The 24685-nt window shown below is 38.4% G+C and overlaps 1 protein-coding gene across 2 annotated transcripts; it reads left to right on the top strand.

Annotated features, from left to right (window-relative positions):
* Positions 1 to 41: 41 nt before the first annotated feature.
* ATP6V0B (ATPase H+ transporting V0 subunit b) lies at positions 42 to 12911 on the top strand. Of its 2 annotated transcripts, XM_032218546.1 has the most exons (8): positions 42 to 189; positions 6428 to 6476; positions 8751 to 8834; positions 9163 to 9240; positions 9700 to 9769; positions 10786 to 10837; positions 11683 to 11873; positions 12780 to 12911. In XM_032218546.1, exons 1-8 carry the CDS (start codon positions 123 to 125, stop codon positions 12804 to 12806), a joined length of 618 nt encoding a protein of 205 aa, XP_032074437.1. In that variant the 5' UTR covers positions 42 to 122; the 3' UTR covers positions 12807 to 12911. The 2 variants fall into 2 exon arrangements, with proteins under 2 accessions (XP_032074437.1, XP_032074438.1); XM_032218547.1 differs by lacking the exons at positions 42 to 189; positions 6428 to 6476 and adding an exon at positions 6520 to 6659.
* The last annotated feature ends 11774 nt before the right edge of the window (positions 12912 to 24685 follow it).

Here is a 24685-nt window from a genome sequence, read left to right as displayed (position 1 = left end):
AGAGGCTCACGTAGTTCCTTGAATCCGTTCACGTGGTGCGGTGTCCGTCTGCCAGTTAGTCAGTCACAGGGTCGGCTGATTTCCTGGTCGGCTGCGGTCCGCGTTCAGGGTTTGTCTCCGCCATGTCCGGACTCGGGTTGCTGTATTCGGGACTGGGGCTGAGTGCGGCCGCCGCCATCGCCGGCATCGGTTAGTGAGTGAAGCGAGAGGCTCCAAGGTTGCTGTTTTTTGGGGGGGGGGCGCCCGCTCCCCTTGCCGGATTCTTACTTCCCCTTTATGTCGGCGCGTGTGCGAATTAGTGGGAGATCATTGATCCTCGATCGGAGGCAACTAGATCGCAGGAGAGGCTAACCTGGCATCCCAGGCGCCTCTCAGAATGCCCGAGTGAGGAAAAGCTACGGTTCTGCAGCGCGGGGTGTAGGTGGGTGGGTTAGGGTTAATTATGCGAATATAGCCTCCTCTGGCAGGAAGGAATGTTTGAACCCGTGTCCGAACCCGAACGTGGTTTGGGTCTCTAACACTTCTCTTTTGTCGACAGGAAGTGTGTGTGTGTGTGTGTGTTGTTGTTGTTTTTGTTGTTTTTTTGCCTTTCCATCTCATGTCATCCTACGTTTTAGAAACTGCTGGGTGGAGATTGCAAAATAAAAAATAGACACCTAAAAGATGTTTTCCGTGTCTAATAATCCCAATTCATTTCTGATTAATTGAGAAACAAGAGAGTTTTCTTAGCGGCTTTGCCATTGAAATGATTCTGAATGAATGCTGCTGGGTGCCAAAGGGTATACCCTTTGAATGAAAGAAAAGCATTAAGAAAACCTCTGAAATACAAGTTCAGTTCTTGTGTGTGCTTGATCAGTTTTAAGTTACAACGAAGTATTTTTAGAGGAGAATAACCACAGATAAGAGGTTTAATGGAAAAAAACATTTAACTGCTTCATCCTAGTTACCTTTGATATAAAATTAACATGGAATGTCCACTAGCAGTATAAGTATTGTTTACGTATAAACAAGGATGGTTGATTTTTAATCTTTTGGTTGAGATAAGGCACAGAGATATATGTTCAGGGAGATTTCATGCTTGTATTTCATATAAAAATTTATCCATGTATTTATCCTATATATTTAACACTCAGGTTACAAATCATTATATTTTACTTAGATACTATTTCTAATTAAATAAACATTTCCATTTACTGGAAATGCTACAGCAGTCAGCTGACGGAAGCCCATTCATCATCTCAGCCTTCTCATGTGCTCAAAATCTGGTTCACAAGAATACATTAGTAGTTAAAAACTAGTTCATTGAAGTGTACGTGTAATAAAATCAGAAGCAACTTGAGAACTAAAATTCATAAAATGGAAAGGTTTCAACAGCATTTACCGTGAGTATGTGTGTTATATTGGACAACTATTATGTAATATTAGCAATGCGAAAAGAAAAGTTTGATTAGGAAATACCTCAAAATGACTTTCATTAAGCTGAAGAGATTGCCACTTGCCACCAGCACTTTAGTATTCAAAGTTTTGTATTAATGAACATTCTTAACAAGTTTGTGTTAAACATTATTACTAAAACATTGGGTATCTAAAATAACCCAATTGGTAAATAAAATAGAGGCAATAGCAAGGCATATACAGATGCAACTGGAATCATTATCATATGCTCCCATTATCAATAAGACAAAATAGATGTGGTGAATGCTTGTATAATTGAATGCTTTTTAAACCTTTATTTAAAAAAGAAATCCCTCCTCTTTTGAGTTATGCCAGATTTATCATTGATAAGAGATTCAGAATAAAGAAGAACTTTTAAGTATTTTGCCCTTGCCAGAGAAACCTCTTGCATGTCTCTAGGCTTTAACTTAAGCCAATGGTGGGTTCCTACTGGTTCGGCCCAATTAGACTGAACCAGTAGTGACATGCCAGCCCAGGTTCCAGAACCAGCAGCAACCCAGGCTGGCCATGCATACAAACCGGTTCCCTGGTCGTCAACGCCGTCACCATTAGTTCTGTACATGTGCAGAACAATTTATATTGAAGTGTGCATGTGCACATTCCGCGTATGCACACTCAAAGCGCGCCCACGAGTGAACCAGCAGTAACGCGGCTAGAACCCCACATTTCTGCAGGTGATTATCAAACACATTACTGTAAAGCTGCTGTGTAACTGAATGGTATATACGTTCTGCTGTGTACCTGTGGTTTCTTGGGATCTATTAATAATAGCACTGCTAGGTGATGTAAAATCTCTATTTTATCACTGCTGTAATCCTATGCAAAGTGTGCATAGTAAACTTCATTTAGTTTGTTTTGTCAACAGTCTTTTGGAGCAGCTCACCTAGTAAGAATGATGAGTCTGCAATGAACCTGGGATCTTCTACTGCATTAGTTTGGCTGATGTGGTTCAGACTTGTTCAGTCAGGATTAAGAAATGATAAACCTTAAACTCAAGTTTGACCTTCTAACTCAACTCTATATTCCTATTAAGGTCATTTTAGCAAGTAGGCACAGCTTATTTTGGAAATCAAAATTTCTTACTGGCTTTTGCTGGGAACATCACCCACACATAATATCCTTCTCTGGTTAACCTTGCTCCATTTCTGTCTTTGTAGATGTTTGCCACCAAGATTTCCTCTCCTGCATGCATTTCTCTGGCTTCTTAGCGGGCAAGGGAAACTCTTAGTTCTGTTTTCTCATTTAGATGACTTGTGGGGGGTTAGGAATAATAATTTTTAGTATGATTTCCACTCCATATCAAAGGGGAAGTTAGCGTCTTCCTTTTTCAGTTAAACTTATGTCTTATAGTGGCTTCCTGTCTTCTTTCCAGTGAATCTTGAATTCATATTCTGAAATAGTTTTAGGAAATCCATGCCACTGAGCTAAATGCTGTTCACCAAACTGAATGATTGATAAGGAAGGGATGTGATAATCATAAAATTAAATTCTTTTCTTTGTTTGAGGAAGTGGATCAAAATATAGAAATCCTTTCTATAGTGTATGTGGTTTGCAAAGGGAGAAATACAAAAAATCTTCTACTTCTCTATTAAAGTAGAATGTAGAAACATGGGTGTTTTTCAGAAGTCATAGTATGCAACTGTAGCAAATAAACATTGTACCAGGGGTGTCAAACTGGCAGCCCGCAGGTCAGATGCATCATGCACAGGCCAGGCACACCCCAGCTACATGAAGGGGAAAAAAGTTGTGAAACTTCACATGACGGCAACAGTCACAAGTTTGATACCTGTGCTATAGTGTATTCAGTCAAATTTCTTCATAATTCTGGCTATTTTCTTGGTATTTTGTACAAGAATTGGGCAGCTGTTGCTATAGAATACTTGGTTATGATCTCTTAATCATGAGGGAAAAATCTAGCTGTAGTCTTTGGGAGTGGCATCCTTAAATGCGCCATGTAATTTCCTCCCCTTTTAATATCGACAGTTTCAACAATTACCAAGCTCTTTCAGAATCACATACGCGGTATTCCAGCCCTTAAGCTGTCAGAATAGAGAGAAGCAAATGTTATTTTATGACATGCCCCACGTACAGAATTCTACATGATTTCAAAAACTGATGTACTATATATAATCTTGTAAAATGCAAAGCTCTGTGAGTTCAATTCCCCGTAGAAGTTTTGGCTTGTGCAAAATAACTTTTCGTTACCTGCAAATAAGGAGACCCAGTAAGGATAAAAATAGTGTTCTCCAGTGTTCATATTTATCCACAGGATCTCATTTGATACATAAATATCAGGAAGCTGTTATGCAACTCGGCCATGTATGCATTCTCATTTCATTCCTGTGTTTTTTTTTAGCAAAGTTTATTTTGCCAGTTTAAAATGTATGTGTTTTCTGAATAATATCTTTTTTGTGATTAATGATAGGGATGTTTTTCTCTCCTATAAAGTCTTTGCATGCACCAAAGACAAATTCCTTGTGTGTCCAATCACAATTGGCCAATAAAGAATTCTATTCTATTCTATTCTATTCTATTTAGATGTATTACAACTTATTTTAGTAAGCGTTTTTGGGATTTAAAAATGCTCATATAATTTCTTGGGCATCCTCAAAGATAATATACATTTTAGCCAAAATATGGCCAAATGATTGTGCTGCATTCAAAGACATGATAGTTAAGCAAAAATATGAACCATGAGTGTGTATGAAATATGTGAAGAGAAGACTTTGGAGTAGAATTCTGTTGTGGTAGTTTAGTGATATGTTAGAGAGAAAGCAAAAATCTTACAAAAAATCTTCAAAGAAATATTGATGTATCCATTGTTGACTTGGTGTAGGGACCAATTTGGAAAATAATGCATAATGTAGATTAGATATTATAAATACATTTGATCAGGAAGATTAGACTGTGAAAGAAATTACTTGCTTCAAAAACTAGTCATTGTCTGATTTTTTGGGGGCGGGGAGGGTAAAGAGAAATTTAATTCAGGTCTCCTTTGTTCAAACCGAACAGCAGTTTTTGTTTGAAAGTTCCAGGACTTTTCATGGTACTTCAGCTGTATAAATACCTGATTGCTAATGAGGTTTAGTAATTTAATTCTGATAATTAAAAGAGAAGGCTTTAGCACAATATGTGCTAGGACTGCTGACAACATAAACATGTAGCTTCTATTACAATAGTTCCAGGCTACATCTTGTGAGTTCACTGAAGTGTTAACAACATACCGTATTTTTCGCACTATAAGACGCACCGGAGTATAAGACGCAACATGATTTTGAAGAAGTAATTTTTTTTAAAAAAAGTTTTTGCACTCTGCAGGCCTCCCAAACCCTCTGCACACCTCCTTCTTTGAAAAAAAAGGGAGGGCATGCAGAGCTTTGGGAGGCTCTTAGAGTGCTCCTGGGGGCTGGGAGGGCCACAAAAGAGCAAAATAGGGCCATTTTTTGCAAAAAAAAGGGGGGGGCATGCAGAAGCTTTGGGAGGCTTGTGGAATACCAGGGGGTGGGGGGCAAAAATGAGCAAACATGGCCCATTTTTTTGCTCATTTTTGCCCTCCCCAGCACTCAGGAGCACTTTGCAAACCTTGCAAATCCTCTGCATGTCCATTTTTGCAAAGGGGGCAGGATTTCAGTAGGCCAAAAATGCTGTATTCAGTGTAAAAGACGCACCCAGATTTTCACCCTCTTTTTTGAGGGAAAAAAGGTGCTCTTATACTCCGGAAAATGCGGTAATTGGAAGTAGGGAAACACTTGTTCCATATTTCTGCCCAAAATCTACATTTTTAGTAACTACAAAAGAGCCTCTATTTATATTACTTAAGCAGGTGCAAAAAGCTATGCTTATATGTAGTAGCCTCCAATTTTTACCCATAGATTGCAAGCTACCAGTACTTGAAAGAAAAAAAAATGTTGACCTCTGTTTTCCTGACAAACCTATTAAGGTATATTTTAAATTTAGATGTGTAAAGGATATGGAGTTTGCATGGCTTGAAGCTAAGATTGTCACTTGGGAGAAGTTATGTATCTTTAAAGGAGGTTTTATTTATAGTAATATAACTGTGACCCTATTCTGCACAGAGACTCAAGGTGTTTCTGAAAGTTACTGATTGTTATTTCCAGTTTCATGACTTACCTCCTCATTCTCTTTTCAACGTATAAAGGGATATGTCTAGATTCCTGTTTTTGGTGGTTATGCTGTGGTTTTAATATCCAGGAATGGGAATTATGCAAACTCTTGTGAATTGACTTGATACTTATAGCCACCCAAATTAGACTCTAAATAGAAAGATTAAAGTATGAATTAATGCATACATATTTTGTAATGCTATCTCTGTTTTCTTTCTTAAGGAATTAATTGTAGAAATCAATGTAAGCTTGCTTTATTGGTTCAAGAGGTTATTCCTCCTTTATATTTTAGGGAGTCTTGTTAAGCCACCCTTTAATGTTTTTTCTTCTCAAATTATTTGATTCTTTGTGGAAAAAGTCTGCTTGGGACTATTCACAAATGAGATGGAATACTTGTATCCCGTGACTATTTTGTCATATTCTATTAGTATATGCTGATACATATTTCCCATAAGTGTGTCATTAACTAATTTTGTGAAGTGTTCGTTTTTCTGAAAATTCTACTCTGAGCATATATGACTTCCCCCCCACCTAGCTATAGTGTATGATATTTGGTATATTTGGTCTTCAACAATTGGTCTGTGCTCATCCCACCCATTTATAAGTAGAAAGTTTTGTCCTGAAAAGTAATTTGGCTTTATATGAAGATTTATGGTGTAAATTGAATGAAGAGATTATACGAGAAACCAAGATATTTTTATTTTTTTCCCTATGGAGACTTGATATTATTTGTCTGTTCTGAGAATGATGGTTTTGATACTTGTACCATCACAGTTTCAGGCATTGAGAAATAGGGACTAACTTCAACTTTCAAAGTTGAAACATTCAACTTTGCTTTTGTTTTTCAGGAATCTGCTATACAATATTTGACCTGGGCTTTCGCTTCGATGTAGCATGGTAAGTTGTCCCTTTCTTCCCAAACGGGGATTGAAGTAGTAAGGGGGGGAAACAGCTTATGAATATTCTTCATGATGGCTCAGGAAAGGTGCTATGGAGATTAAGAGTAATTGGCCAGTGTATCTCACAAGTTCTTGGATTATGGATTCCTGAAGATCTGGCAGTGCTGCACCCCAAAGATGAGTAAGCAAAGCTTGGCCTGTTTGCATCCACACTGCAGTTCTTGACAGCAATATTAATGGCACAGTTCACTTTTACTAATCAGTTCTGCTAATAGCATCATTTTGCCCACTCGTCAATTGGCACCCTAACCTTTTATTAATATTTTTGAATAGCTTGTCCTTATGCTTGGCTACGTAAGGTTTACAAGCCATTCAGTGTTGGTGCCCTATTTGAATGGATAAACTTTTACTTGCCCCGAAACAATTTTATTAAATTCATTAAAGATCAGAAAAGAATATACAAAATAGGAGGATTTGAATTCTTCTTTAGTAATGTTTTAATAATGTAAATTATAATAATTCTTAATTATAATGTAATTAATAGAATCAGGAAAAGGGGGAATTAAAGTAAAAAAGGTCATTGGGAGACTATATACATGAATAGGTAAACCTAAGGAGAAATCTTTTAAATACACATTTAGTATTTCCTCTCCAAAACGTACTTGAATAAAATAAGATAAACTATCATGAAAAAAATATTATTAAAACTATGAAATGCAGGTTAGAAAAGAATAAAATGGCCTTTGATTATAAGATTCTACACCTTTGCTGTTAATTTCAGTCAATGCAGTGTATCTCATTTTTACATGCTACTGATTCAGAGGAAGATATATTTTTGTTTACCAAGTTTTTTGCAATGGCAAAACTGGCAGCTAAGAGAAATGGAATTAATGTCTTATCCTGCATCCTGGACAGAAAGTGTTTCAAATCTTCTCCTTAGGATGTTGCTACAGAACATTGCATGCCAAAACAACTAGACACAGAGATAGTTTTTCTCCTTGCCATCACTCTGCTGAACACATTATTTACACAGTTCTGTCTTATGTCTAAGTAGATTAACCATATAGTATGGCTGTATCATTTTTATCCTTCTCATCTGTTCCACTACCTTCTCTATGTGTATCATTATTATGATTATTATCACTTTGTTGTTTTGCATGTATACTGAGAACTTATACATCAAAGACTAATTCCTTGTGTATCTAATCAGAGTTGTCAATAAAGCTATTCTACTCTATTCTACATAAATTTATGTTTGGAAATGCAGAAATAAACTAGCTACAGGGTAAATTGCCATATAATCTTCTTGATTCCATTAAGAACTTTTGACCAAAACAAATAGCTATACCTGTATTATTGTAATAAAAGTGAATATATTTCAATTTATTTACAGCTTCTAACTCTACTCCTAAGCCTTTAGTACTCTAACATTTATTGACTGAATCTTCCATGTATGCTCAAGAATCCAGGATGATTAGAATCCAGAAAAACCCTTAGAATATAAATCTGCCAGTCCCAGAATTAGCAAAAGTGGGAAACAAAATATAATTCTGGAGCTGATTTGCAGGTGTCCTGTTAGGTGATGGATCAAACAAGTTCACTGCTTTCATGAGCTTTTATCTATTACTATGCCAGCTTCAGCACAACTTTCTTATAGTTTTTTTCTGTCTCATTCATAAATAAAAAAATTTCTCACTGCTTGCATTTAACCACTGAGCCAAAGTGGCGCAGTGGTTAAATGCAGCACTGCAGGCTACTTCAGCTGACTGCAGTTCTGCAGTTCGGCTGTTCAAAGCTCACCGGCTCAGGGTTGACTCAGCCTTCCATCCTTCCGAGGTGGGTAAAATGAGGACCCGGATTGTTGTTGGGGGCAATATGCTGACTCTGTAAACCGCTTAGAGAGGGCTGAAAGCCCTATGAAGCGGTATATAAGTCTAACTGCTATTGCTATTGCTATTGCATGAATGAAAAGATATTTTTTGTGCATTGAAATGGAACAGCCAAGCTACAACTATAATGTCTTTTCCCAGTGTTTTTAACTAGGGTTCCTCCTTTTCCTCTTTTGTGAGAACAGTGATTTCACATACTACCCTCTTTGCCTGAAAATAAAACATCCCGGATAATAAGCCCAATCGGGCTTTTGAGCGCATGTGCTAAAATAAGCCCTCCTCTGGGGGGGGGGGTTCAAAAGAAAATAAGACACTGTTTGATTTTCGGGAAAATGGTATGATGGGTGGGAATGGCACATTTTAAGATCTTTTTCTATGTATAGGTTCCTGACAGAGACTTCTCCATATATGTGGTCTAACCTGGGTATTGGGCTATCCATTTCATTGTCAGTAGTGGGAGCTGCATGGTGAGTATCTTTTTTCTTCATATCCTCTTCTCATTACTAACTGGCAAGTACGGCTAACCTCTGCTTTTGAGTTCACTTACTGATATTAAAATGGTACATGAAACTAAGTAGCTTCAAACCACATTAATTTTTGCTTGGAAAGAATTGAGGGCCCATATAAGATACTTTGTCTTGTGAAATTGAAAGGCAAATTCAGATGGGCATAAAGAGTTTTATGAATAAATACTACAGGCATAATCTGAAGAAACTATTTGCCATCTACTGACACTGATTCCAAATTATCTGTGCAACATGGTGAAGGCTGTCCATCTAATCCTTATGTTTTTAGGGGCATTTACATCACTGGATCCAGCATCATTGGAGGTGGTGTCAAAGCACCTAGGATCAAAACCAAAAATTTGGTCAGGTGAGTAAAACTCTTTTCTCCATTTGTATTACAGATGTACTAAAAATTACAAAAGTCACCAGGACATCAGGACAGTGTTATTCTCCAGATAGCAGTGGAATTAAATCATTGGGGCATTTATTTGAACAAAGCTCTTTAAAGGAAAAAAATGTTCGTTTCAGTGACACCACCCCACACACAAACCCTACCCCAAAGCCATGATGTAAGCATATACAGATTGAAGCTGGTAATAAGATTCTTTGTGATACAATATCCAGCAGCACAGTATATCCTATTGTCACCATGGCATCTAGGAAAGAACATTAGCATTGGGGCACAAAAATCATTTCTTTCTTCTTTCTTTTCCTTCTTTCTTTTTCTTTTAGAAAAGTAGAGGGTCAAATAATGATATAATCTGGGGAAGATAGCCATTTTTTTCTTTTCCCACTTCAACTGCTAAACTCTTCTTTCTCCTTGCAGTATAATCTTTTGTGAAGCTGTGGCCATCTATGGAATCATCATGGCTATTGTGATTACCAACATGGCCGAGGTATTAACTATTTTGTATAAGAGGGATATATTTTTTGGCTAAAGTTGACTGTACCATTTTTCAGATATGTCTGATTTGATGTTAACCTCATCCATTTATTTCCTGTGAAGAAAACCAAGTAGATTATAGTATTCCAAACCAAAATACAGGTCAAGTTAATCAATAGATTTCTAGTGTTGTGCTAAATAGTTAATAATTGCAGATAGCAAATAGCAAACATGGCTCAAGCTTTTAAGGTAACCTCTCTAATCATCAGTGAGTATAAAAGCTTGGCCAGATGCTTTTAAAACACTGGACAGTGTTGTCAAGATTAGTGATCTCCATTGCAAATGAAGGAGAAACTGGTATTAAAAAATTAATATTGCAAAATATTATAATATTGCAAAAATATTACATTTATGAGCAGATTCTCTTTTATCTGTCCCTAATAAATCTCCATAGACAGTCCTAAGTAAATATTAGTCCAAAAGTTATCAACTATCAAAACTATCTAATTATCAAAAGTTATAAACACTTGTCCGAAAGTTCTCCATTACTAAGAGTTAACCTATCCTAAATGGTCTGCCGTTGCCCCATTTTTAAAAAGAAATTAGTTTTGGTAAATCCTAATGCCAGGGCTAGTATCCTATTTGTGTTTTGGGCTTTGAGCATCAGTTGGACTTCCTGCTACTCTGCCTGCCTTCTTCCTGCTTTGTAGCAGCTTCCCTTACCTGTGATGCTTGATCTTATGTCTGGATCGGTAGTGGAATTTTCAAGGTTATGGTGCTGGTAGAATTTAATCTGCCTTTCCTAGGTGGAAAATTGGAAGCGTTGGGGAATTCATATTCACCATAGATCTGAACCAGGTTTTTGAGGGGCCACCCCACTGGGGATAGAAGGAAGGGCATGTATCAGACCTGGCTTTTGTCTCATGGGGTTGGTTATAATTGCTATATCTATTCCTTCTGGTGGGAGATATTATTCTAATCTGTTTGGAAAAGTGTTTTTGTTTCATAAAATACTTTTTTTCCTTGCAGCAATTTAGTGGTAGAACCCCTGAGCAAATTGGTCCCCGGAACTATCATGCAGGTAGGCTATATTTGTAGGGGGGGGTGGTAGGAAAACAGCTCTTACCTTTGTAGGAGCATCATGGATTCCTAGTTACTTAAGAAATGCCATCGCTAAATCATGCTATTATCTCTATAAGCATAGGAAGCATGATGCCCTATGATTAATGCATGAACTATAACCGTGACAACTCATATCTTAACTAGTTTATCTTTTTACTTGTGGGAGTCTAATCAAATGAGTTTATAAGACCATCAAATTTTCTCATTCTGGTCTATGTTAGTCTTCAGGATTTCAAATCTTTCTCAACCTTATAAGGGATTGAATCTGGAAAAAAACCATCAAATGGGTTGTGCATGTTGCACTAGTAATTTCTAATGTGCTGTCTTCTTGGATTGGGCACTTATAGCAATAGCACTTAGAGTTATATACTGCTTCACAGTGCTTTTCAGTTCTCTTTAAGAGGTTTACAGAGTTAATATATTGCCCCCAACAATCTGGGTTCTCATTTTACTGACCTTGGAAGGATGGAAGGCTAAGTCAACCTTGAGCCATTCAGGATCAAATTCCTGGAGTGAGCAGTGAGTTAGCCAGCAACACTGCATTCTAACCACTGTGTCACCATGGCTTATAAGATTACCATTGAAGAGATCAGAATAATATGTGTGCTGTATTTGTATGGTTCAAAACCACCATACTAGCAGTAATGTTCTTATGGCAAACCTCAGAGGCAAGGTTTTCATGTATGAAGTGGACATTCAGATCATGTTTTTACTCCACTATTCTCAAGGAAAAGTCCTGAAAGCTTGACAATTTGAAAATGCTATTGGATACTGCCTGTTCCTAATGCCGTTTTCTCTATGTAGGTTTCTGCATGTTTGGGGCAGGTTTGACCGTAGGATTTTGCAATCTCTGCTGTGGTGTATGTGTGGGCATTGTGGGAAGTGGTGCTGCACTAGCAGATGCCCAGAATGCCAGCCTCTTTGTCAAGATCCTAATTGTGGAAATCTTTGGCAGTGCCATCGGACTCTTTGGAGTCATTGTAGCAATCCTGCAGGTAAGCCACTCTTATTTTTCTCCCCATGAGATAGTCTGCTTGTTATAACTTTTCGTATAGAAGCAAAAAGTTATTTTTCAACAAAGCCCTAATAAATTTACAATCCCTGTTTTCCTAAATTTTCCTACAATCCCAGTTTCCCAGGCAGTTATATTAATACAGTAAAGAGCAATTCCCGATATTTCTGTGAATTTAGGGGCACCAACTTCCAAAAGTTGGAGAGACAAGAAATTAACTTTTCAGTAGGTTTTAGTAAGATTGTATAGCTTCAACCCATTTTCTCCAGGGAGATTCTTCCATTTACATCAGAGCACTGATCTGAATTTTTCATTTCATCCTCCTGGGTTTTTTTTTCCTAGTGCTCCTTACTCTAATCCAAGACTGTTGTGTTTTCTCATGATCACAAACAGATAGATTTGTAATATTTGTTTTTAAATAGCCCCACATTACTGCACATAAACAAATCTGTTACTTGATTATATGTGAGGAAATAGAATAGTCGTAACTGTCATGGCTGGCATTGAGAAATTGATCACTCAGAACATAAGTAAGGGGGCTGAGGAAAGCTGTCCTCTTCCCTCCCCCCACCCCCAATTTAATGAATTATGAATTATGTTTAAGGAATAGTTTTAGAAAGGATGTTGCTATTTATGGTCCGTTGAGTCAACTCTGATTTCTGGTGACTACATAAAGTTTCTTGGTAGCGTTTTCAGAAATAATTTACTGATACCTTCTTTCTTAGACTGCGAGAGTGACTGGTTCAAATCACCAACTTGGCTCAAGTTCATGGGAGGACTGGTACTCAGACTTCCTTGTTATTAGTCCAACCACTACACAAAACTTGGCATAGCAATACGTAATCCATAAAGTATTTTCCTGATCTTTTGCTTTTCTTGTATTTTGCAGACAACTAAAGTGAAAATGGGTGACTAAACTCTTTGCCAACTGCAGATCCTGTATATATTTATTTAATGTCTCCTGGTGGCCTAGGAGCTTGATGTATAAAGTTCTTCTTGTGATCTTCACCTACTGGGCCATGGACAAACCTGATAAATTGATGTGTGTTTGTGAGAATTTATCCTTCTCTTCCCCCTGCCTTTTTCCTGCTCTGTTTTTTTTTCCAGAAGGAAGGGACTGGATGCCTTGCTGGAAAGAGCCTTAGGTGTTCTAGCCTTTTGCACTCTCTGTGGCAAACACTGCCAATTATAATACAGTGTTCTATGAAAGAAAATTGTTCTTGTCCCAAGTAGATGCCCTTCTTGTGTGCTCCCTGCTGATGTGCCCCAGTTATTATCCTGGCTTTGATGGCTGATTTTTATTCCCCCTGAATAATGGTGGCACTGGCTGAGCTCTTGGCTTTGGAGACTGTGGATAGTGCCCCTTCTACACATACCTCCATGTGAAGGGACACAAGAAACGAACAATGTGATTTTCTGAATCATAAATGATTGGTTATTAAAATCAATGATGATGAAATTTGATTGTATTGTGGTTAATTGTAAGTATTAAATGTTTTGCTTGAACTAGGGTTGGTGAAAGATCTGCACTACATCAATTGTAGTTTCAAACCCTGCAGTAAAAGCAAAACTGATTTAGTTTTTCAGAGGAAGCCTTAGAAGATTGTTTTCTAAGATGCTTGGCACTATATCACATCTTATTTTATTTACTTAGTTCATTTTATTTTTTAAAAGTTCTAAACTGCCCCAATCTCCAGACTCTGGCCAGTATGGTACTGACTCTGGCCAGTATCAGTAATCATTAAAAAAAACACACATCAACTCATACCACCTATACCACTTATACAACCCATCAATGTTATAAATGCAAAAGAATGGAAGCAAATATCTAGACTTTGCTTCAAAGTCCTGAAGAAAAGAAAGATTTTGAAAGCTTTTTCTGGAAGCCAGCAGGAGAGACCCAAGCACATCTCTGGATGCAGCTTTCTTTTTTGTTATGTTGGCGCCTCTATCAAGAAGGCCTGCCTTTTTGCCATGTACCGCCTAACTCTCAAGATGTGGGAGGGAGGAGAGGAAGAGGAGAACCCCCAGCGGCAGGCCTTTTCTTGATTTGACAGGACAAGCAGATTCTTTGCAAAAGCAATAATTGATCTCATTCAGTGCCAATGCTTGGCACCTCCTGGTAATGCAGCAACCATAAAATAGGTGTTTGTTTTTGCAGCAGCAGGCTCTAATAGCTACAGCTACCAGCATTTTGCATCCTTATAGCTTCTAAGGCAGGCTCATGTAGAACGTATTGCTGTACAGTAATCCAATCAAGTGATGACACTCATTCTCACCAGGGCCTCCTGTTCCAAATCAGGGCATTACTGGCACATCAGCTGGAGCTGGGAAAAGCCTCCTAGCTGGGGCCTCCCCCTGTTGTTTAAATAGGAGCTGTGAGTCAGGGAGGACCAGCACGTCATAGAATTCCTTCAGAGGCAACATGGATTCATTTAGAGCTAAGCTTGGAACTGACATGTCCTAGGCTGAATTTTTACGGATATTCAGCCGTTTTAACCTGATATGGTTTAGTCCATTTTTAAGTTCCCATTTGTAGTAGTAAGTCTCCTACAACACATCTGACTTGGCCTGCATTGGCGATATATCATTGACATTGCCCTGTATAGTTATTAATTATCTTGTCCCATTCATCTTAGGTACAAAACCAAACACTGTGGCATCCATGAAGCATCTGAAGGTTTGGTTGCTCTTTCTCCAATAAAAATGGATCTACTATTTTAAAAAAAAGTGCCACCAGCAGTAAGATAATAAGGTCAACAAAACTACTGACAGATGGAATAAAACACATGCACACCCATCCAGATCCTAACAAAAGTGCTCCCATCAGAATGACAATGTTCCCCTTCCTCTTGCTAGGTCTCAAATCTTGACTGAAAAAGGCCCAGATAACCTGCCTTTTCTAATATCTCTAGCAAATTCCTCTACCAACTTCCCAAAAACAGAATGGTACAGACAGGATGGAAGTTGTCCAATAGGGTTTGATTGAGTGATGGCTTTTTGAAGAGAGGGTGAATTGCACTCTTCTCGACACAGGAAGTACCCCCCCTGCTTCAAAGAAGTGTGAATAATTTAAACCCATCCATATAGGTTCTATTAGGTTCAAAGAATTCCAGGTAATACTGCAAGATGTTGCCCAACTCGTTTTATCTTAAGTGAATGTATGTGATTTTATCTGCAAACAAATCTGTAATAACATCATAGCCCCTGCAGATGTTCTGTCTTTTCCATCCTTTTTCCAAAAGGGATTAGCTTACCCTGAACAGGGTAGGAATCTGAAAATGCAATAAATACAGAAAACCCATACCTCGCTATCATATCACCACCAAGTCCAAATAAGGAATCATACCTGTGTAGAACCATTTTCTTCTGGTCTTATGAAGCCATCGCTAGGCCATCTTCACTAGTTCCTATAGTCCCCTGGGAACCAGATTCACAACTGAAAAGAGGTGGCGCAGGGACCCTTGTCCAAATGTTTCAGTCTCACTTGAGGCGGGGCTGTCCATCAAATGTCAGGAAATTTTTCAAGTGCCCTTATAATAGATTCATTGCCCTCAGAACCTGCAAATTGATAAGAAAATTATCTGTAGTAGAGGTTAAATGATAACATCTTTCTTATCCAGATTGCATCTCATGGTTTCTAAAGTAAAAAATGGGTTCAGTGTATGCCCATTCTTGGAAGCTGGGGCCGAGATCAACTGTAGCAAGCCATGATTGCTATGGATGCCATGGGATCCCAAGCTGTCCCAAGACACACAAGAGTTAAACCTGCCACCTTTAACAACTTCAGGAACTATTGACGTTTATGTACTTCACTTTCTGATCTTATGTCAAAAGCATTTTACACATGAATACACCTACCCACACAAACACACATCTACATGCAGTAAAAAAAAAACCACTAAAAATAAAGCCCTAGAAACCAGCTATTGCCAAAAGAGACAAAAATGCATGGGAGGAAAGATCTGGTAGGTTGAACCTTTTCCTACCAATAGTAATCCTATGTATTAAAGATTTTTTTAGAATACAGAAAAGGAACCATACTGTTCTTCTTTACTTCCCATTAGAAAATATTCTGGTAATTTTTGGAGGGTTCTCCATAGCTTGCTGTTGGGGAAGGAAGCACATTTTACAACTACCAATCAAAATATGTTGGAACTACTGGCTTAAGGGAGTTATAACCTATAGTGGCATGAGGCACAAACAAGCTCATTACCATCCCAAAAGCTTATAGGCCCAGCTGTTCCAGTTGATCACATCTGGTCTAACTGCCGAATTTGTTTGTCAAACATTTATTCTAGAACTGTCGCTCACAGTAAAAATATATATATATTTATTACAAAAAATAATTCACAGACAGTCCAGTGGTGGGATTCAACATTTTTTACTAGCGGTTCTGTAGGTGTGGTGTGGTGTGGATTGGTGGGCGTGGCAGGGCAAGGATACTGTAAAATCTCAATTTCCACCCCACTCCAGGGGAAGTATCCCACTCCAGAGGATACTGTAAAATCCTCATTCCCTCCCCATCCCACTAACCTTCTTTCCAGCTCCGTTCTGCCATGCAGGGCAACAAAAGAGGACCCAGCCAATCAGCTGGGATGCCAATCAGCTGGGACTCGGAAGGGAGCGAATAGATGGGGGCAGAGCCAGCCAGAGGTAGATTTGCCGGTTCACCGAACTACTGAAAATTTCTGCTACCGGTTCACCAGAACTGGTCAGAATTGGCTGAATACCACCTCTGATTGACACATGTATGTAGTTTCTTGGTAATGATTTGCCACTGCCTTTCTCTAGGCTATTTTTTTCAATTTCCCAATGACACCTACAGCCCCGTTCTTGAAACAAGTCTGCTTAACTTCCAGGATCTTTTAAAGCCGGGAGGGAGTAGGACGTGTTGAGACAAGATATTAAAATATAATAAAAGCTATTTCAATTAGCTTTGAAATGGACTAAGGGGAAAAGCCCTCTATTGACAATAAAGGCATCCCAAGTACCTTGTAGAAAGGAGGGGGGGAGGGTAATATCCCAGCAATCCTTTTCCTTGGTTCCCTCCGCCTAATCTCATATTTTATTTGTGCATGATTTCAAAGGCTGCTACTTTACTTTGCCCCAAAATGGTCTCCTTAGAAATGTTATCATCCTTATTATTACTGTTGGTTGCATAATCAGCCAGATGCTTAGGCTGGATTTGGCATTTTTATCCACTTATTGAATTCTTCCCAAGGCCCGGAATAGGCAGATGTTGTTTGATGGTGTTTTGTCGCAATGTAAGCTGTTCCAAGTAAATTTTGCTTTTGGAATTGATTGATGGCAATTTTGACAATCCTGATGGTGTGCTAGTGGTACTCTAGATGTTTATTATTTATTTGACTTTTATTCTACCTTTATTACTTTATAAGTAGCTGAAGGCAGCAAACCTAATACTCTTTCCTCCTCGTATTTGTCCCACAACAACCTTGTGAGGTGGACTGGGCTGAGAGTGAGTGATTGGATGAAAGTCATACAGCCATCTTTCATGCCTAAAGTGGGACTAGAACTCACAATCTCTTGGTTTCTAGGCAGCACCTTAACCTTCTAGGTTTTTAGACACTACACCAAATTGACTAAATTATTTCAGATGTTTAACCTGCTGTTATATATATATAACTCATGGCAACCTAACTCCTGCCTCCTATTTCTCCCATGTCAACATCTTGTAATGTGGGTTGGGCTGAAAAAGAGTGACTATGCCCAAAGTTCTTCAACTGGCTTTCATGCCTAATGGAAAGCCTAGAACTCAAATCGTCCCCTGGTTTCTAAGGCAGCATCTTCTTAACCCTTATACCATACTGGCTCTTCATATACTAGGACAGTAATGGCTAACCTTTTTGTTGACGTGTGTCAAAAGTGTGTGCACCCATGCAAGCATGCGTGACCCCCCCCTCCACTCCTTTCAGCCCTATACATGCACACACAAAGCCCCTGCATGTGACCCTCCTTGTCCATGTTTGGCTTCCAGGATGGTGCAGGAGGCTATCCAGGCCCAAAATGGGACATGGGAGGGGGCCCTAATGCAGGGTCCCAGCCTCCCTTTTTGACTTCCAGGTTAGTGCAAGATGCTTTCCAGGCCCAAAACAGGGCACAGTGGCGTGTGAGGCCCCAAAATGCAATGCAAGTGCCCCCTTCACATGCAGGCCTCCCGCGTATGCATACATGCTGCATGCCCCTGCCACATCTGCCCATACGTAGCAGAGACACAAAGACCAACTAGCTGGCGGTAGCCACATGTGTATGCACAGTGGAGATGGGCTGGGGCGACGGCTGGCGTGCCCGCAGAGTGGGCTCTGTGAGTGCTATAGGTTGGCCATCACGGTGCTAGGATATTGCTTCCCTAGAAAAACATTCCCTTGCAGCTTGATTCTTGACAGCAGGTCTACCACACAGATGAGCTACGAAGTCATAAGCATGGTCTTGAACCTCCAGCAGCCCTGCACAGTCTTCCCCATTTTTCACCTCTTAGGGAGCAATAGTGATGTTTTCCTGGCTTATTGTTTGCTTCTTGATTGATTTGGCTACATCCCTGCAAACTCCTTGTAAAATGCAGCAAATTTATTCACTTTAGATGTTTACTAAGCACCCAACATAAGGAGCCAAGCTGGCTCATCAGCCTAATGTACTGGCAAAAGGACTCATGCCAAGATGGTGGGTGGGTATTAGGATAGAATCAAGGATTCTAAAAGTCTATATCTCCACTCTCTCCAAATTGCAGGTGGTATTAGAATTAAAACAGTTGGGCTGAATCATTGGATTAACAAGTGAAGCTGGGGAAAAAGTGCTGAGAAGCCTGACAATATTGGGACAGAAAATAATAAATCCAAGAGCCTTCCAATATTGCAATCGGTCTCAAATGTATTTGATCAGGAATATTAGCATAGTCGGCTAAGTGCTTAGAGCCACTGTGTTCATTCATTTATATCAAAGCTGTAGGAGCGACGCTGCAGTGCAAACTGGGACAAGAAGTATATAAGGTTAGATGTTTCAGGAACTTTTCAGCCCAGGACATTTATCTGTTTAAATGTTACAGAAAGTTGAAGCACATTGACTACATTGATGACATTAAGGGTAATTTAGCCAGTGAGCAAATACAAGCTAATAAATAAAATTCCTCAGGATACCAAGATGAGATTACTTTGATGCAGTGGTGAAATTCAAAACTGTTTACTACCGGTTCTGTGGCTTGGTGGGTGTGGCAGGGGAAGGATACTGCAAAATCCCCATTCCCTACTCACTCCTGGGGGAAGGATATTACAATATCCCCATTCCTTCCCCACTTCTGGGACCATCCAGAGGTGGCATTTGCTGGTTCTCCGAACTACTCAAAATTCCCGCTACTGGTTCTCCAGAGCCTGTCAGAACCTGCTGAATTTCACTCCTGCTTTGATGGCAACTTAAAAATGCCACTACTTTGATAACAGAGATATTTTTCCCTTTGTTATCTTTTAGCAGGGGCTGAAGTACCAAATGTGCTAAATGCAATTTTTGAATTCAGGAACCCATAGATTTAGTTCTTAGCATACCTGCCTGAAAACTCTTGTTGCTGGAAATCATCTGGACTTTAAAGAGCCACTATCAGGACAGACAATACCGAATTACGTAAACCAATCATCACATTTTGTACAAAACAGATGTATGATTTCATGTTTTATTGGGTTCCAATAAAAACAGCTCTCCTCTCTATGCTTAATGTAAAAGAATGCCTGGTGTTAGGGGATGAAAACTTCATTCAAAGGATGGCTTGCTATTGCATCAACCTTGCCTTAATTTGCTAAACACAAATAGCATATATATTTATTTAGGCAAATCAGTTCGGCAGAGATAAAAAATAAGGATGGCAATAATTTAAATAGATTAGAATAGCAAACATGTCATATTTTAGGGATTATGCTAATTATGTGTGTTCTAAGTCAACTCTAAGGCTACAGACGTTTTCAAGATTCTCAGATAGTTGAATCTCAGATTTTATAAGGTGGTTGAAGATTAAAGGTTGATGGTCTTTAAATATATTCTAGGAAGATTGCAGAAACCGAAAGCAAGTCTACCTGCTATTGTTAAAGATGCAGGTTGTATTCTAGACCATGTTTCAGAAATGGTTGATTTGCTGTATTCATGGTGCTTTCATGGTGTCTTTCCTCAGACAGAACTAGATTGATTTTTCTTCCAAATCAAATATATTTTTCTTTTTTAGCTGTATCTTATAACAGATTTATCCCCTTTCACTGGAAATATATGATCGCATGTCTCTAATCCAGAAGCAGTGCTAAGCGCTACTATGGAAATAATTTTGAAGAATATATCATATATCAATGGGAATAAAGACAAAATGTGAAAACTCAACTAAATTAGATGGGAAAGCATAGCAACTTAATATAAAGTGTGTGATTCCAAGAAGGAAAGTCTAGGAAAGTTCTTCGTACCTCAGCACTATGGAAAACAAATTATTGAACACTTTGATATTCTATCCATACTTTGAAATACAATATACCCCATAATCAGTGGTGGAATTCAAATAATTTAACAACCGGTTCTGGTTATACCTTTATAACCAGCTCTCAACAGAAAATTATTAATAAGATTTATAGGTCTTTTCCCTAATCCCCAAATTGCAATTTATATCCAGTTTATTTTACTAATTAAGGTTATAATTTCATTGTTATTATCTTGATTAATTACATGTTAACAAACTAAACATTTAGAATCTAGAACACTCTAAGACATGTTAACATTTGTACTTAATAATCACCAAAAGTATCCATTAACATTTCCTTATTGTTATTATAGTTGAAAAGAAAGAAAAATGAATTGTTTACTGTTTGTATCACATCTCCTCTCTTCTGACCCAGATTAATTTACCCTCATAACAAGATCTAGACAAAGGTTTGTTAGTAAAATTTATAAGTCTTTTCACCAGATCCCAATTTAGAATTTATGGCCCAATTATTTATCTTAATTAAGGTTATCATTTAATTATTAATATCATAGTAAATTATATGTTAACGAATAAACATTCAATGATAATCTAAAACAGTCTACAAGATACTTAAATCCCTACTTATTAATCATCAAAAATTGGCTAGTTTTTTTTATCATCAACTAGCATTATCAACCAGTGTCTTTCCAGTAGCGGAATGGTCTTATTTCTCTCGCCTGCTGTTGTGGCAATTCTCTTTTCAGCTCCTTTCCAGAGTTTTGAACTTCTCTCCGCACTTTGTAGCTTAGAAGATCTCTCATGTAGTTTTGTTGTTATTAACATAAGCTTAACTTTGGTTATCAAACTTATTTCTAGATAGGTTTGTCTTCTTAACTCCATTCTTTTTGCTCTTTTTTTTCCTACTAGATCTTGAAGTTTGCGGTAAAGCTCCAAATTGTCAAAGTCACTTTTTCAGCTTCCCTTCTTTCCACTTTCACTCACATTTTCTCCATTACTAAGTTCATCTGTTATCTTATCTTTGTTTTCTGTATTTTCCTTCTCTTCTTTAATTTTTTGGGGTCCAACTCCATAATCTTTTACTGTGATACCCCATAGTCTATCCCATTTCTTGTCAAATCTCTCAAATACTTCTAAGATATTTTGAAGTCCATCCAGGATATTTTGAACTTTTAAGTTTTCCTCATCTGAATATTAATCCATTTTTCCAAAAGAAAAGAGATGTAAAGAAAAAGAAAGAATCTGATCATCTCTGCCACTCTAGCCTGTCAAAAAGGGAAAGTTTCTTGGAGAATATATCTATATTTAAGCATAAGTTCTTTTGTAGTTTTCAAAGTATTAGGGTTCTTGCCTTTTTCTTTCCTTTTCCTTCTTTTGCCAAAATATTTTCCAAACGCACCTGCAAAGCACTGTTCGTGCTCTTGAGTCTTTATCAGGTTTTATAAACAAGTTCCAAAGCCTTCCTTTGCAAAATCAGTGAAGTCAAGTAGGAGTGAACAAAGGATACATTATTTCAGGAAAAAAAACTTCAGGCTCAGGCTTCCGACTGGCAGATTCAACTTTATATATATGTATGTATGTATGTATGTATGTATGTATGTATGTATGCATGCATGCATGCATGCATGCATACATACATACATACATACATACATACATATATATATATATATATATATAGAGAGAGAGAGAGAGAGAGTTACAACCCCCGGTATGCCCAAATATGGGAGGAAGTTCACTACTTCCATTCTCTGTTCATCGGCTCATCACAAGAGACCATCCAGACAGAAACCCAATATTTTTACTGTTGCCTTTGTTACATTTTGTGTTGTATTTGTGCTGATAAATAAATAAAGGGAGACTAGTATAGATCTATTTCAAGCTATTTAGCTCTCATCAGCTAGCCATACCCTTACTGGGATTCGAACCTGTGCTGTATTGCATCTTAGGCAGATGTGTTAACCATTAAGCCACAGAGTTCGACTCCTTATCAGCTAAGCCAGGGTGATAGGTATCTATTTAGAGTTACAATACACACACACACACATATTTGTTGTATTTATGTATATAACAAAAAGGCAACAATAAAAATATTGGGTTTCTGCCTGGATGGTCTCTTGGGACGAGCCGAAGGACAGAGAATGGAAGTAGTGATCCTCCTCCCATATTTGGGCATACCGGGGGTTGTAAAAATCTAATATATATATATGTATGTATGTATGTATGTATGTATGTATGTATGTATGTATGTATGTATGTATATATATATATGTGGTTTTTTTTAAAATTTGTGCTGATAAATAAATAAAGGGAGACTAGTATAGATCTATTTAAAGCTATTTAGCTCTCATCAGCTAGCCATACCCTTACTGGGATTTGAACCTGGGCTATATTGCACACTAGGCATACTAGGCAGAGATCTTAGCCATTAGGCCACAGGCTCTCATCCTGTTATCAGCGATAACAGGATATATATATATATATATATATATATATATATATATATATATATATATATATGTGTGTGTGTGTGTGTGTGTGTGTGTGTGTGTGTGTGTGTGTGTGTGTGTGTGTGTGTATGTGTATATGTATATATACCTTTTCTTCAAGTATCTTTAATATGCTTTTATAACAAATAAAAGGAGGAATTTGTTAAAATAATTTTTTTTTAGTTTAAACCAAAAGAATTAAGGTAGTAAAAAATAAGGAAAGAAAAAATCAGTCCATTCACTTCAGGCGGAGAAACAGGAAACATTGCAATCACTTCAATCCACAAAAGATAGTTACAAGCAAAAGTAAAGAATTTTCTAAAACAGTCCAATAAAAATTAAATTCGCCGCTTTATTCTTACTTAGAGGACTAATATCTTTAAAGGAAAAAAAATTCTTAGGGCAATCTTCTGAAAGTAAAAAAAAAACTCACCAGATAGAACACTTTCACTTCTTCTTTCCTTCCGGAGTCGTCTCTGACTATGTCAGCCTGGGGGCCGCCTGTTTGTTGCCGGTTGGAAGCGCTTTCCTTGGGTCGACCAGGGACTTTGCGATGTCCCTGTGACCAGCAAGGTTTTGTCTTCCTAGTCACCATCTCTTTGGGACGGTTTAGGTCCTACCGGACCGTCCAGGGGAAAAAGTGTCATTGGCGGACTTGGACTGTCAAGTCCGCACGATGTATTGTTGCGACGTTGGCTCCTCCCTGAAGCCCACCTCTGTTCTAAAGTCTTTTTAATTCTTCCAAACTCCAGGTTGGAAGGCCCAAAGTCTTCTCTTTCCTGTTATTTCACCAAATAACCCCAAGCTTTCTATTGGCTTGTTAACACCACTTTCAAGCTAAAATATGCTAGCTGGAACAAGTTAGTAGGATGGATTGCCAACGTAAAAAGAATAGTGATGAATGCCAATATACTGTATTTTTAGACTATAAGACCCACCGGAGTATAAGACACACCATGATTTTGAAAAGGTACATTTTTTAAAAAAGTTTTTGCAGTCTGCATGCCTCCCAACCCTCTGCACACCTCGTTTTTTTGCAAAAAAATAGGGGGGCATGCAGAGCTTTGGGAGGCTTGTAGAGTGCTCCTGGGGGTTGGGGGGGCAAAAACAAGCAAAAAACGGCCTGTTTTTCGCAAAAATGGGCCGTATTTGAAAAAAAAAAGGCATGCAGAGGCTTTTGGAGCCTTGTAGAATGCTCTCATTTTTGCCCTCCCCAGCCCCCAGGAGCACTTTGCAAGCCTCCCAAACTCTCTGCATGGCCATTTTTGTAAAGGGGGCGGGGTTTCGGTAGGCCAAAAATGCTGTATTCAGTGTATAAGATGCACCCAGATTTTAATCCTCTTTTTTGAGGGAAAAGGGTGTGTCTTATACTCCAAAAATATGGTAAGTTGTCATGGGCCAAAACACCAGAGCTCTTTTGAGCCAGAGAGTAACTATGACAGATGGCCGAGGCTACCAAGATTGTACACAGTGGGCAGGGGTGAAATTCAGCAGATTCTGACAGATTCTGAAGAACCAGTAGCGGAAATTTTGAGTAGTTTGAGAACTGGCAAATACCACCTCTGGCTAGCCCCCGAGTGGGGTGGGAATGGGGATTTTGCAGTAAGTCCTTCTCCTGCCATGCCGACCAAGCCACGCCCACAGAACCGAAATTTGAATTTCACCACTGACACTGGGGGGGGGGAAGTTGAACACTATTTCAGGTGAAATATGAATTCAGTATGTCTCTACCTATATCTGAAAGATCACTGAATTCCCAATACCACACTAAATCTCCTTTTGTTTTTACTTTGGCAACATATTGTAGCTTTAGCTACCTTGTTTCTCTCTCCAGAAATATGG

The sequence above is a fragment of the Thamnophis elegans genome, chromosome 5 (genome assembly GCF_009769535.1).
Source record: "Thamnophis elegans isolate rThaEle1 chromosome 5, rThaEle1.pri, whole genome shotgun sequence".
Classification (NCBI taxonomy): Eukaryota; Metazoa; Chordata; class Lepidosauria; order Squamata; family Colubridae; genus Thamnophis; species Thamnophis elegans.
This window is presented reverse-complemented; position numbering and strand designations above follow the sequence as displayed.

What these genes read in the sequence shown, in the direction of transcription:
- ATP6V0B (XM_032218547.1), top strand. Translation starts at nt 6,535, where the DNA reads ATGAATATTCTTCATGATGGCTCAGGAAAGGTGCTATGGAGATTAAGA. An exon ending in GTGCTGCACCCCAAAGATGA is followed by an intron (nt 6,660 to 8,750) that starts GTAAGCAAAGCT and finishes TTCTATGTATAG; the next exon opens with GTTCCTGACAGAGACTTCTC. An exon ending in AAAACCAAAAATTTGGTCAG is followed by an intron (nt 9,241 to 9,699) that starts GTGAGTAAAACT and finishes TTCTCCTTGCAG; the next exon opens with TATAATCTTTTGTGAAGCTG.